Consider the following 16,676-nt stretch of genomic DNA (forward strand, 5'->3'; position numbering starts at 1 on the left):
TACAAAATAAGTTCCCACAAAATTTATTCTTATGTCAGTATAAAAAAATAAAAAAAACTTAGGCACAGTTTTTTTTATATGCATTTTAAGTTAGAATTTGATGACATTTATCAAAATCATAAAAAACTGCAAACTATTATGTCGATAAAAATTCATAAAAACTTTTCTTTTTGTATCTAAGTTTTGAAATTTTAATACAAGATTCTTCATAAATATTTCATACCGAAACCATTAAATCTAACAAATGCGCAAAGATAATTATTGTTTATTAACATTTTAAGTTTCAATTTGAACAAAATTTTATATAAATGACACATTAATTATCTCGTTATAATTTAAAAATGTCATTCATGGGAACTTAAAACTTTTATTCATTTTATATTATTATGAATTTTACTATACGTGATAATACTATTTCTGAATTATTTTAATATATTATCTATTTATACTATGAATCTATTTTTACTTTTTTACAGTATTTATAGAAAATTGTTATTATATATTGAGTTATATAAGTTGATATAATAACAATGGTATAATTATATATTATTACAATAATAAGATAAATGCAATATTTTCGAAAAAATTGTATCATTCTACTACAATACTAAAAGTAAAATATATGACTAATAACTATATCAAATAAATATATCACTTGATGTAGGATGATAGGTCGTTTTCACTCAGATTAGTTTTTGTGCACAATAATTGAATAACATATCATTAAATTTAAATTTAACACATCTATAATAGTGATCTACTCGAAACTTAGCGGTGCCCATTTGGCATTTACCTATATTTTTTTTTTGTTTCATTATTCATGGAATTTGAAGTAGAACAGGTTGGATTTAGTCAGTTCAAAAATCTATATTCGAATTCTGTTTTAGTGTAGAGTATATATACTATACAGAAGCTTTATGTAACCTATCCTTTCCTTTCTCCTAGATTTTAATGTATTAACTATTAATCTTAAGCAAATCATTTTTATCCATATGTATAATATATTTATTGTTAATAACTTTAAATTATTTAATGTTTTTGCATATAAAACCCGCTGGATCATGTTTAAGCAGTAATCATTATATCCTATGTATAGTTAACCTTAAAAATGATATATAAAATGTTTAAAATAGAATAATATTGTGATTAGTGTTTCATTTACAAATGTTATAGTCTGTGCATATTATATTATGTTTAATAATTTATTTCATGCTTAATTCAGATTAGATGTACGTATAAAATAAAATAAACTAATATTTTCTATAAAAATTATTTAATATAATTTAGTGTTTACAACGTATAAGGACTTTAGGACGTAATACAAAAAAAAAATGTAACAATTTAATAAGATACTGAACTATTTAATTAGTCACCGGCATTAAATATTATAACAAAGCTCTTAAAACACGAAAATCTACTTTGTAAATTTACAGTTGACTGAATGTCGCCAACAAAAACTACTCCCAATCTCCTAAATATATATTAAATATACATGTATGATGTATTTTGTAAATATCTTATTCATAGGCTTGCGTCACTTTTATAACTAGCCGACGTAACAATTATTTGTAATCTCGAGTATATTGAACTTTTAAATTGAACGAAACAAACTAAAAACGCTTAAGCTGGTCATTTTATACAGGATACCTACCTATATGTCGTTAATCTAAGAGGAAGTGAAAGAGAAAAGGCATTGTTTGCGCAGGACATGCAATTCGCCTTATTAGAAAAAGATACTTATAAAAAATTTAACAAAATAGTATAATTATTTGTCCATGACGTAATTTAGATTTTTTTGTAACCGGAACAATGTGCATAAATACACGTCTTATTTATCATCATATTAGCCCTATTGTTGGTCGATTAAAGATTACCGACGGTAATTTTGTTATACAAACAATATTATGTGTATCAAGGACCATTATTAGTGCAAGTATGCGTTTATGAATAACGTAATATTGTTTCGTAGCGTTTCGACACCACGAAATGCAAAACTATTTTTCACACGAAAATTACACCAAAAACATTTAGTTTATTTTTTAAATACCTATCAATATGTTTGTGTACAATATGATTGACGATACATTTAACATTTAAATATTGCATTCGAATTCGAAACTCGATCCATTAACGAAGAAAGACTGGGAAGTAAAAGGCGTATAACTGGTTTTCGCGATATAACTGGCGAATACTTTCTAACGACAAGGTCATTGATGAGTATTTATGTTCATTTTTGGCATCATTACTATTGAATAATAATGTATGATTAAGATTCTTGGTGTTTTCGTTCAATACCAAATGCGAAACCAATATTATTCATTCGAATAATAACAAAATAGCATTTAATTGAAATCCTAAAATAATAAATCGTAAACTCTGTTTCAGATATTTAAACTACGTATGCATAAATTATAATACTGACATGTGTTTTATAAAAATATTAAGAGAATACCGTGTTACTCCATCCTATTAGTAACCTATTATTCCATCCAATATTAAAATAAACTAAATAATATTAAAGTTGAACATTTTGTAGTTATATGATTTTGTTTACGTTATATTAGCGTAATAATAATATTTGTATTTTAATATGTTAAGCATTTAAAAAATATTATAATTATAATTTTTTTTTTTTAGTTTTGGCAAATATAAAATCATTGGTATTTTTTATTACATGCACTTTGACATATTCATTTAAATTAATAATAATAATGTGTATAATTTTAATTATTAAACTCATCAACATAGTAAATTACTAAACATAATACGTGTTATAAATGGCAGTTGTATATTTTATGAAAATCTTAACATTTATTTTTTGACTGACCGTCTTAATCCGAAATGTGTTTTAAATAAATATTACCCAGTTATAATTATTTATTGAGAGAGAAACAGCACAAAATACTACTTGTTCTTCACTAGGAGCGTCTCAAATTGATGGTAGGAAAGTGGAAACTGTCATCGATCTCTACAATTAGCCACACAGTCGCTGCCTTATAAGTATTAATCAACTACTGTAACCGTATCAAGCTATAAAGATATGCTATATTCTCTAGTTAATAATATTAATTGTTGATTTTATTTTTTTATGAAGCAAAAAGTTTATTATTTTATCAAAGTTATTGCAAAACTAGCAAGATTTTGTATAAAATGTATTTTTATTATAAATACATTAATAACAAATTCTGAGGTCTATACTTTTCATGCCAAATTATATCAAATAATTAATTACCGATTATTAATAAACTTACTAATGAAAATTAAATAAATAAATATAAATTAAAAATTAATCATATTATTAATATATTATTTATTAGAATAAATTAACAAAACATATTGTATTATATTGGCATACCTAATGTTGGTTTTTTCATGCTTTTAGTTTTTTTTTCAACATAAATAATAGGATATTTTTCATTGTTCTAAAATCAAATCAGCTTTAAAATAGGTATTGTAAAATATATTATTGGTTAGATAACAATTTGGAAATATTTGACCATTTTACAAGAAAAATACTATCGATAGTATAGATTCTAATATTCTATATAGGTACTAAAGGGATACGATAATATGTACTTATATCAAATATGGTTTTGATAAATAATATATTCAAATAAAAAAAATACATATATAAATTAGTGGACAAACGTTAAGTAGAGCATCAACCCATTAATAACAGACTTATACTAAAAATAACCAAAAAAAAAAAAAACTGTACATCTCCGTCTAAATTTCATGATAATATATAACATTGAATCTAACCTAACTTACATATCACAGTGATTTTTGGCATTAAAATTTGTTAGATAGTGCATTTATATGTAAAAGTGTCATCTTTGACTATACTATATATTACCTACAAATGGTATCTAAACTAGTTTTTATTTTTACATTAACCTAAATCAACAACACTCAAAACAACAATAGATTGTAAAAATATAAACTAGAATGCTCAAATAAATATTAGTGTTTTAAAAGGCTTACAAATTTTAACTGTTCAATGTTCATAAATGTGCAGTTATTTTTAATTTTGACATATGTTAGGAATTTTTACTGTTTTAATCAACAAAAAGTGAGGAAAATATCACTTTCCAAAAGCACTAATTTTCGTAGCTTATTTGTTTGTTAAAACAATTACTTAATATTATAGTATTACTTCATTTTTAAGTGATTTAATTTGTATAAATATTATGGTATATTTGTATCTTATAAAATATTTCATTTTATTGAGTTAATTAATTAGTATTATATATGTTTAATAAATAAAGTGGTTTATGATTCCGAATGGAAATGGTTTAAATTATTAAATTATTAATTTTTTTTTTTTTCTATAGAATTTTACTCACAATAGCAACTATACGTCTATAAATATATACGTAGGATCTTATAGTTTAAAATCAATACATCTGTCAATTTGGTGTGCCAAAACCGTATTATATATTATGTAGTCTATAAAGTATACTTAAACACTCTAATACTGACTAAATATTTTAGACAAAACAAAACAATTTATAAATAAGTAATGTATAATATATTAATGTCTAACCTAAATTAGTTTATTAAATAATTATGCAAATTTAATACTAATATACTATTTTTGCATGTTTATCTGTTTTAAAAACTTTATAAAATATATACCAACTAAACATACTTAACAATCTCTAAATAATTTTCAAAATAATCATAAAACATATTTACAATTAATAATAATATATATTAGTATTATTATTACCAATATACATACATTATGTAGGTGTCTCCTGAAATAATGAAGATTTCATAATTCTGGTTTTTTAATAAGATTCACAGGGACAAAAACTACAAAATATATTTCATGTTTTAATTTATTTTAATGTTTTGGTTAAAGTTATATTTTTTTATTTAATTAGTTTCGAAAAAAACTGCGAATTATTTAATACGTTAGTGGTATCATTATTCATTGTATTAAACATGTGACCCGTGTGCTCTTACAGCCGGCTTCTCGACTCTAGAAAAAATATTAAAAATCAAGAAATAAATGAAATTAAAATGTTGAAACGTAAATATTTTCAGAAACATGAACTCTACAAAATGGTTATCTTCATTTTTTTTTTTTTTGAAAATAATTAAATAAAAATATATTTTTTTAACTTTTTTATCAAAACATTAAAATAGATCAAAACATGAATTTGTAGTTCTTGTCTCTGTGAATCCTATTAAAAAACCAGAATTATTATATTAACAAAAATACGAGTATATTATTATACCCTATAGTCTAAAATATAAATAGTGAGTAGGTACTATATATTCTTATTAAATAAAAATCCAATAGACGCCCGATGAAAATTTTAAATGGGTCATGAACTATTAGAATCACGGTAACCAAATATTCATATCTTCGACCACTTACTTAAAAACGAGTCACCGAAGTTGCACACAAATTTTTAAAAATTTTTTGGAACAAGGAACACCCAAATACTTCAGTATGATAATGGGAGAGGTCTTGATTGGAATATATTATAATGCTCACTAATCACTACTCGTACTTTTGTCCACGTCAATCACAGACAAGATGTTGCATAAATAATAGATGTTAACTTTCCTATTTTAACTATTTGTGTCCATGACCATAAGGTACGAATAAAACCAATTTATCATTGAATTTTCTACTCCTAATGCGTTCAACTTATTAATGAATATTAAGTAGTCAAGTCAACATAATCAATAGTTTTTTTTTATGTATAGAGAGTCTATAGTCTCAACGTGAGACATATATATATACACTAACTGGATTTGCAAATAGTATATAACATGACGTACCCAATGTAAAGTTTATATTATCATTCGCTATCACGGTAATAAACAATTGTTCTATGTTATAAATAGGCGTAAAAATTATTTATCACTGTAACATTTATGAACATAAATAACAAAACCACCGTCTTGCATACTAGAACTAGCTAATAGAAAAACTACGATCAACACGAAAGATATTGTAATTTTTATAAACAAGTTCAGAATTAGCTGTATCAGAATATAATCATATTTCAGTCAACATAAAATAATCTACATTAATAAGTGCTATATTACATTATAAAGATCTAATTCTGGTTTTTTTAATATTTTGATAGAAGCTTACAAACAACAAATAAACAATAGAAGTAGTTACTATTTGATTAGATTTTTGATTCTGATCAAAATTTCTGAGAAAATGATTTTTTGTATACTATTTAAATATTTTATAGTTCGATTTTTGCCCTAGCTACATATTTCTGGCGCAATTATTTTTAGAGTAGCTTCATATTATTTTATTAAATTTTTATTAAGTCAAAATTTAACCATTTTCTATTTTTAAGTAAACGCCATTTAGATTTAGATTTTAATATATTTGAGATGTTCAAATAATTTTAAAATTGTAGGAGTAGTAGTTGTATTGTTCGAGTTTCTCTGATACGTTTAACAAGAATAATATTATTGTTTAAATTTAAGTCAACTATTAATTCATTAGCAATCGCAAGTGCATTATAATTAACTTCATTAGGCAATTTTGTATTATTAAAAATAATAACATTTTTACTTTTTATAAGTCTATGTTGATTTTTTACGATCATCTTTTCAGATAACAGATTTTTATTTAAATTATTAGACTCTAACTTGTAATGTCATCATGAAAGCTATTTATTTCAGATTTAAGATTACCAGTATCATTTTTACACTTTTTATAAAGATTAACAAGTCCTCAAATGTGTTATTTAAAACAGAGCATTTTATTTCGTACCTCGAGAGCTTATTATTAATAACAGATATAAGTTTATATGGTCATGAAAAGTCTTTCTTTGCTTAAATTTCTTCTTTATATCATGGAGTCGTGGAGAATAACCCATTGTTTGAAAATGTAAAAAAGGACGTTATATTTTTTTCAAGGGATTATAAATTTAGGTACTTATAATTTGATATTTTTAGATTATTTACTTCAATTTAAAACAAATATACCGTAAAATAGTAGTAAGAATATCACTTGTAAAATAAGTAGTTAAAATAAAAATACCTACTCGTTTATGTGTAGTAAACATGTAGAGTAATAAGCAATAATTAAAAATATATAAATTGTAATTTCCTATGACACTAGTAATTTATTAACCTTTTGAACTATAGATATAACCACACGTACATACAATCAATCGATCCTGTACAGTTATATACTTAATATGCTGTACTAGATAATATAGATAATAATAATATCATAACCTATATACGCGCAAAAAACGTCAAACTCGCACGCTGACCAAACTTTACTGTGGCTATATGTACTTACTCAATTTAAAGCGATTAGGTTAGAAAGTAAGCAGAGACTTTTAAAAATATGACTAAAATAATAATTACAGTATTTTTGAACGTATGGTTAAAAATAAAGTTAATAATATATAAGTATTTAGTTCTAATTCATATTTGTTATATTCATAACTCATAAGTATAAGAACCTATTTGTAATCATTTTGATAATAGAGTTAGTAAATTTCCATTATTATTCCTATTTGCAAGTTTAAAAATCAATATAGTAAAAAGTATAATTTATTAAAACATCTAACTATTGTTTAAGAACAAATTTTTGTTTTTAATGATCTATCATAAAATCACGTTTAACATGATTTATATCATATGATGTAAATATATATTTGTTTTTTAAATCAATTTTAGAATCATTTTCACAATATAATATTAATTAATTTTATGTTACTATATTCAGGTGTAAAAACTATAAATAATTAAATGTATATAAAAAAGTTATAGGTATATTTGATTTATATATTTCATAAATATAATATTTGATTGTGGTTATTATGATCTCCGATCAAATAAATAACATATTATTATACTTCTTAAAGTAATATAATTTAATCACTAATTTATAAATGTAATTTAAATAAGGCACTTAATATTAATACAAAAACAAACATTTGTCAACTAGCATATTTCAAATTGTTTAACAGTTCAAGAATAACTTAATTGTATAATTAATAAAAAAAAAAAAGTTTCAAATTTAAATATACAATCTAAACGTTTTTTATCAAAAAAATTAATTTATCTAAAAAAGGAACATTATATTAGTGTCAATATTTAGAACTGTATTCGTATGAACTTGGCTTAGAACTGTAAAGAGAAGATGACGGTGATTCATATTCACTATGAGGATAGGAAGAAATAATTGGTTTGAATGAACCAGATGAATAAGTCGGTGACGACTTATAAGAAGAACCTTCGTAAGGCGATCCACTAGAATATTTGTTATAGTAAGAGGGCTTCTTATAAAAGGATAATGATTCTGTTTGATATACAGCACTGGAGCTGCCGTATGGTGACTTGTACGTGGATGACAATTTGTAAGGCGATAATGATTCATACGACGGTTTGTACAGAGACGGCGAATCATACGAAGAAGAGCCACTACTATAAGAAGGAGAGCTACCATAAGAAGGAGAGCTACCATAAGAAGGAGAACTACCACTATAAGAAGGAGAGTTACCAGAGTACAGAGATGAACCACTGTACGAGGAAGAACTACCGCCGTGTGAGGGAGAGCTACCACTGTACGGAGATGAGCTACTACCGTATGAAGATGAACCACTGTACGGGGATGAGCTACTACCGTATGAAGATGAACCACTGTACGGGGATGAGCTACTACCGTATGAAGATGAACCACTGTACGGGGATGAGCTACTACCGTATGAAGATGAACCACCAGTGTACGGGGATGAGCTACCGCTGTACGGAGATGAGCTACTACCGTATGAGGATGAACTACCAGTGTACGGGGATGAGCTACCACTGTACGGAGATGAGCTACTACCGTATGAGGATGAGCTACCACTGTACGGAGATGAGCTACTACCGTACGAAGAAGAGCCACTGTACTTTTGTGGCGAAGACGGATATGACGAATGTCCGTAAGACTGGGAAAATGCATCGTATGGCGACGATGGTTTATAGTGGGCAGACGGGGATGGTTTGTACGATGATCCACCATACAACGCACTCTGCGGCAAATATTTGAATTTGTTGTACGAGTTGTCAGACGGATACGAAGAGGATGGATAACTGCTGGGTTTAGACGGTGATCCGTACGAAGATGACTGCTGTGCTGCGTAATATTGGCTAGACGTAGACGGGTAAGAGGACGGCGAGTGCGATGGATACTTATTAGTCTTAAACGATGAAGAAACATAATTGCCTAGTCCTAGGGATGATTGGTACGATGGTGCTGAGTAGGTTTGCGAATCAGCTTCCGATTTGCCGAAAGTCACGGGACTCGATTTGTAAGGTGCCGAGGACGAAGCACTGTAAGAAGCAGCAGGTGGTGAGCTGTAAGCAGGAGTGGTAGCGGATTGACCGGAACCGTAAGAAGAGACCGATTGCCCGGCACCATAAGCGGCCGACTCACCAGCACTGTAAGTATCTGATTGACCGGCGCTGTAAGCGGGCGACTGACCGGCATTGTAAGTGGCTGACTGACCAGCGCTGTAAGCGGGCGACTGACCGGCATTGTAAGTGGCTGACTGACCAGCGCTGTAAGCGGGCGACTGACCGACGGTGTAAGCGGCAGATTGACCGGTGGTGTAAGCGGCAGACTGACCGCCGGCGCTGTAAGTGGGTGACTGGAAGCCATAAGTGGTGGCTGGATAAGTGTTATAAGCCACCGAAGTCAGAGGGGCGGTATAAGCAGCGGCTGACGAGTATCCGTACGATTGTGGTTGCGGATAGAACAGCTGATTGGCGGGCACCACTAAGGCACCGATGGGAGCAGCCGCCGGAACTGCAGCGTACTGGCCGGTGGCGATTGGAGCCGCTGCGGCGTATTGGTAAGCTACAGCGCCGTCTTGAACGGCCGCTGCGCCGTAATCCGTAGTTGGAGCATAACTACCGACATAAGAACCATAACCGTTGGCTGTGCTCCGTTTATCGATTGGTGTTTCTGCTGGTTTGTCTCCTCCATTTACCGTGACTGCAGCACAGCACACAATTACCGCCGCCAAAAACTGTAAAACGAAAAATTAATCGTTTAATGTTTACTCACACTAAATGTACGTTTATTGCATACCCACTGCCCCCGTTATAGAACTATATGAGACTCGCGCGGATACGTGTATAGATAATAATATTAGTATAATTTACTTAATTTAGTAACTATCATGATAATATTAATTTGTTATTTTTATTCGTATACATACGTTTATTGAACCTATAGACTAATAATTACTTAGCAAACAGCTTGTGTTTAATTTTAATAACAACAATAATAATTTTAAAAACAAAAATATAACGAAGAAGGGTAATTTTTTTAAATCAGACTTAAAAAGATTTTATTTTAAACTATTGTCTGTATAATATAATATAATAATAATATCAAAAGAAAAACGAGATAAGATAGATAACTTATCTGCTCTTCTACAGTCGAGAGTCATTGAGTAGGCGTTATAATTGATGAGTTAAATTTTAATTCAATGATAAATCGATACGTACAATAAAAAAACGATTCTTAGTGAAGACGATAAAATATTTTAGTAACCAAGGTTACCAAACAATTATTTAAAAAATAATATAAAAATTCTAACTAATTTTGAAATTTTTTTTTTTTAGTTTTTCCCAAATATTTTAAAAACTAATGAAAATTTTCAGTTTTTATATCCTAAAAGTTAGTCAACTATAAATTCAATTTGCAACAAAAAAACTTCTATTTTATTTTCTTTACTAAAAAACGTGTCATTGGACACGAATATAAGAAATAAAAAACCATTCTTGTGAAATTGTAAAATCAATACGTTTATCCTGCATTTATCGCTTCGTTCAAAATCTATAATAAATAATCTCAATAATATATGTTTTAATAAATAATGTATATCGCTATTAAACATAAAAAAATACGATCAGTAAATGTAGTTCCTGTAACAATAAAAACAACAAAAAAAATTTGACCATAATAAAAAGTTAATCATTATATTGAATTATTCAAAGCATTAAATGACGTAATCCACTGATTAAAATATATTTATTTATTTGAATGTATTATACAATGTTGTAATCAATCAATATTTAAAATTAATCAAAATTAAACCAACAACTTATGCAAAATCTCGTGTAAATAGTTCATAATATTCCATAAAAAAAAAAAATAATAACATTTAGAAACGTCTATGTACTTATATAGACGTACAATTAGAAGCAATAAAAATTGAATTAAACTTTTAGTACACTAGAATGTTGATGACAGATTTATGAATAATAACAAAATTTTTATAAAAATGTATATATAATAAAATATAAATTTATAACACGACTAATTTTTATTAAATTATACTCAACTTAATAATAAAATTGCTCACGTCATAGTTTTTCACATAATAATGGTATAAAATATTACGTAAAACCATTTTATTGCATTATTTGAATTCAATAGTGTCTTGTTATCCAAATCAGTTTACTATATTTCAAATTCCATTCATTCAAAGATATGTTACACTAAGACTGGAACTTTCTTTTACTTGGAAATTCATCATAGGTTTTATAACTATAGAATTGCATTACATAACCGTTTAAGCAAAAACAAAAAAAAAATAGAAACCATTCAGTTTTTTTCTTTAGCCAACTAATAACTATTCCGGTTTATTAAGCGAAATGCAAATGTTATTCCAGTCGCGTAAACATAAAGCTGTAAACCTTTCACTGATCGATTTTAACAAACAAAATCTCCAAGTAAGATAAACATATATAATACTATGTATAGGTTGTTGTTCGTTAACGTGTTAGCACCGCCAAATCGTTTTGTTTTTCTAATAATAGAAAGTATCTCATAAGTCATAATAGTAAGATATTTCACCATCCACCATATTTCTGTTACACAAATTTACATCACTCAATTAATGATCGGTTAAACGCTTTTACAGCGATAGATACTAATTAAAAAATTGAAATAACAATATTTTTGTCATATATAATCAAACGAATTTTTTCTTGCAAAATATCTATTTAAAGTTTGTTGATTATAAATCCATAAACTAAAACATTTAATATTAATATAAAGATATTCATTATAATTATTAGATTTGAAGTTCAATTTTTAGTTTTTTTCTCATTATATATAAATTTAAATATTATGAAAATCATAAATATTGTTAGTATTGTAACTATAGTGTGTATAACTAACATTATACAATGTTTGTTTCTAATTAAACTTTCTATTTGTGATGTTTTTTTTTTAGTTTTTACAGAAATATTAATTATGTTATACTACTAAAATAATAACTGCCTTATCTAGCCTTAATCTAGCTACTTAACTGATTATATGCTTAACTTGGCTAATAATATTACATTATAATAATATGTATTAAATCTCTATAATCAATCATCTCGCGTGAATTTGTAATATCGTGATTTTAATATTATACGTTTTCATCTAGAAACCCATTAACATACTTAATGTAACGCTGTAAAGTATAAACAATTGTTACGTTCGGAAATACTTTCGGACTTTCTTCTTTCCAATTTACTTGGTTATTTATACAATTAATGGCAACTGCTAACTACTGTATTAGACATAATATAAACATTTCATTTTTATTTTACGTGTATTATTAGTTTTTTACTTATCAATGTCCATTGGGCATTACCACTTGTAATAACATACACGTTTTCGAATTGCTTTTATCTCATTATTTACTATTTAGTATATTTTTGAATAATATTTCTATTTTGAAAGTCGTTATTTATTTTAGACTATATAATAAAACTTCTGAGTACTTTTAAATAAATATTTCCTTATCAGTTTAAACCACTAATATATTCTCGGCGAATGAATTTATTTATATTCAGAAAAAATAAACTGTATATATTTTTTTATAGAGTCAAGTTAGTTTTAGTTGTCTCTATCTTAAAAATGTATAATACAGCAAATTTGTAGTCAGCAGACCCAATTGTGTATTTTAGTTTTAATACTAAAGACTAAAGTAAATTGATCTATTATCAAACTTACCTTAGAATTTTTAGAAATGACTGATGAAAATGAGAATGTAAAATGTTACAGTTTTAAAATAACTATAACTCACTTAAAAATTGAAGTATTGTAAAAAAAAAACAATGTAGGTCCGAAACTACATGTCCGGATGTGCTTAAAATACTATTTTTAACTATACCAAGACAATATAATCTTCATTCAATGTATTCAAATATTAGTCTTATAATTATGTGTTCATGGAACGCATACATTTTAGTCTATTCTAAATTAGTAGAATTGTTTACTACACGTGTTACAATACCAAAATTAATCGATAAAAAATGCCACTTTGTCCCATATTTTAGTGAAAGTTACAAAGAAAATTACTCCAAATAAACCAATTAGGTTTATATTTGACTGATTAGAAATTTTAAAATGTAAGAGCTTTTAAAATAATTAATTTTAATTAACTGTATATATGGTTTTTTTAAATATAATATTCATATTTTAGTAGGTATATTGAATAATTAATTGTAATCAAAAAAAAAAAAAAATTAAACTCTAATCTACGAGTGTCTTTTATGGCCGACTTCTTTCAAAGTTTATATAGATGTATTTTTTTTTTAAGTGCAATGTATTATTCGAGTTATTCCTCGTATACTTATTTTTGTAGTTGCATATAAGCTAAAAATAGGTAATTAAAAAGCCACCCTCTACGCGTGGCTGTAAAATAGACTTAAAGTATAGATTATATTATATTCTTATAATATATAAATTATTTAACATTATATATTCTTGTAAAAGAAAATAATGTTTTCCTTAGAATAATTAGGCAGTATAAAGAATGAAATATAATAAATTTATCAGATAAATAATATAAATACATATATTATAAATTAATATTACAATACCTACCTATAAATATTATTTAAAGGTATTATAATATTATTGGTTATAATTTCCTTAATTAATTATGTTTACTCTTACTATGATTTAGTCACGTGATATATTATTAAACCTATTATTTAAAATGTGTATGTTATTAAATTATTTTAGATATCTTCCGACATATAAAATGTTACTGACAAAGTGATCACTATCCGTGTTATACTAAAATATCCGATAACATAGGGAAACAATCAAAAGAAATAAATATTAATAGTATATTCAAATTTTGCAGTGATTTCAATTTAAAGTAATGAACATTTGATCATAAAAACAAACGGAAAGCGCATACATTTGTATTAAAAATCGTGATTTTGTTTAAGTGCTGGATAAGATGCGAGTACATGCAGTCATCAATATCCCCAGATACGTACCCCAGATCTAATAAGTTTATTCGTGTGCAGCGTACCTATCCACTTAGACTACATAGATTAAGTATAGCAAAGTGCACGTCCCATGAGAATGTTTTGGAAATTATAATGTTTCAAAAACATAATAAGATGGCTGGTCGGGGTTATTTACATCGTATCTCTAATGACTTACCGGCGTTATCTTCAACAACATGTCGTCAGCGAACGGTGAAAATCGTATCCAATGAGAAAATAAAAACGAAAAAACTTAAATGTATATATTATAATAAATCTTGACGTTATCGCCGTGCAGCGATGATATTATATTATGTGATGGACGGTCCTCTTCTTGCTGTCGGACGGTCGGCAATGCGAATCGCACGCCGTTCCGCCGGGGCCCGCGTTATATATAATATCGCGGTAACCCGTAGGAAGGTACGCGAAACGCCCCGCCCGCCAATTCGGCGTCGGCCGATCGTCGGTCTTGCCCCGTAGTCCGCACCTCACCGCGCCCGGATCACGTTTTAAAGACAGTCGCATGTTATACATATAATAATAATAATAATAATAACGTTCTGCGCGTGTAATAGCTGCGGGTATGTGTACGTACCTATTATTATGATATAGGCACGTCTTTTACTTTTACTCTCGGCCGCCACTGCGGATATATGGGTATTATAGGTCTACACATTCAACGTCGTCGGTTACCCTTGGGCCTTGGCACCCGGCTAAAGCTGCTGCCGGTGAACTTGTCCTCCGCACCGGCGCTACGACGATATACGTAGTTTTGCGGTAATATATAATATAAATAATTTAATAAAATATAATATTATTATTATAATATATAGTACTTTTGGTCGTCACGTAATGCGCGGCACGCGATGACCGTCGCCCGCCCACGCGCGCTCCCGTTCCGGTTCGGTTGACGTTCGGCCGGTTTAATGCGACAGTAATAGTATTGTTATATCATTTAGATATTTTTTTCATATAATTCTTTCTTTTCTTCCGTAGGCCTAAGGTACTTACCGCGGCCGAACACATTTCGCGCCGTTATAAAACATTATTATTATTATCGTTACTATCTCCGTATGTTATTGTTCTACGAGGGGCATCGGAGTGTAATAATATTATATAGGTATAGGATGTGTATACATATTTTATTACCCGGGGTTATGATATTATATTAAAATGAATAATGGTCTATAGGCCTTAAGAGCCGACAGACCAAACACGCCCCCCATCGATATTGTAGTCGTGTAACTGAACGTATGTGTAGTAAAAGTTCAGTATAACAGCCGACTACTTTCGATATTGAGTCCGTACATTACTTGTGGTACAGATCCGATTGCTGCACGTATTACATCATCGCCGCACGGTAATCCCTACGTCCAATAACCAACATTCCAAAGAAAACTGACATCCGGTCGAATCTCCTGTAACAACGCAATCTGTGACGATGATGTTCGATCATTTTCACATCGAGTCCGCGCGCGCGCGCTCGTCCACCACAAGCACGTAAACCAGATAGTACCTGACTATATTTACTATTATTGTGCAATATTAAGATAATTTCAGATACCCGGAACTTAGTGGTTTGAGGTTGGATACTAATATTACATAGTTCGTGTTTTTTCTGGACTCAATTTTTTAAAAATTTTTAATCAAATAACTATTGCTTGATATTAAATAGGCAATACAAAAAATGATGACTTAAATTTACGAAAAAAACTGTTAACTATTATATACCATGTGAAAAATTATGAATATTTGAATATTATCTAGAATATTAGAATAAGATCTAATCTAAAATTAGGTTAAGCTAAGACTATATTAAATATGTATAAAATATTCTGAATTATGATTTAATGTAACAAATTCATAAAACTTTTCTATTTTAGTTTAACACCACACAGAATCAATAAAAGGCGACTCATTTTTAATAATAGTTTAGTCATGACTTATGATCATTAATAACTGATAAGTGAAAATCATTGTATGTAAATTAAATATTAATGAAATAATGATCGATGGATTTGTTCCCAGGGATCTATATAATAACAATTACCCTAATAGCATAATATTGTTAATGACTGAAATATAACTTTACTAAGCAGGTAAGCATGCACATAATTACATAACTATTGATAAGAAAGCAAAATGTGGAGTCTCACTGCAGTGATACACCTATAGGGAAAAAATATTAGAAGGGGAAATGAAAACGAAAATTTTTATTTTAAAATGTAAAAACTAATAAAAATATAAATTTTGATGTACTTATAAAAATTAACATTCTGACACTAGTCGTAAAGATACAAATTTGATTAAAATTATCAGTGTAATAACTAATATAAGTATTGTAAAATTAAAAACAGCTTTAGGTTTATAAGAACCATTTATGATTATTGATTTTGTGT

At 27.9% G+C, this 16,676-nt stretch overlaps 1 protein-coding gene across 1 annotated transcript; it reads right to left on the reverse strand.

Annotated features, from left to right (window-relative positions):
- Positions 1 to 7,945: 7,945 nt before the first annotated feature.
- On the reverse strand, positions 7,946 to 14,640 carry LOC113558624 (hornerin-like). The gene is made up of 2 exons (XM_026964119.1): positions 14,456 to 14,640; positions 7,946 to 10,016 (listed from the first exon to the last, which is right to left on the reverse strand). Exons 1-2 carry the CDS (start codon positions 14,474 to 14,476, stop codon positions 8,091 to 8,093), a joined length of 1,947 nt encoding a protein of 648 aa, XP_026819920.1. The 5' UTR covers positions 14,477 to 14,640; the 3' UTR covers positions 7,946 to 8,090.
- Between the last annotated feature and the right edge of the window lie 2,036 nt (positions 14,641 to 16,676).

This window comes from Rhopalosiphum maidis, chromosome 4, assembly GCF_003676215.2.
Source record: "Rhopalosiphum maidis isolate BTI-1 chromosome 4, ASM367621v3, whole genome shotgun sequence".
Lineage (NCBI taxonomy): Eukaryota > Metazoa > Arthropoda > Insecta > Hemiptera > Aphididae > Rhopalosiphum > Rhopalosiphum maidis.

What these genes read in the sequence shown, in the direction of transcription:
- LOC113558624 (XM_026964119.1), bottom strand. Translation starts at nt 14,476, where the DNA reads ATGTTGTTGAAGATAACGCCG. An exon ending in TGTTGTTGAAGATAACGCCG is followed by an intron (nt 10,017 to 14,455) that starts GTAAGTCATTAG and finishes TTCGTTTTACAG; the next exon opens with TTTTTGGCGGCGGTAATTGT.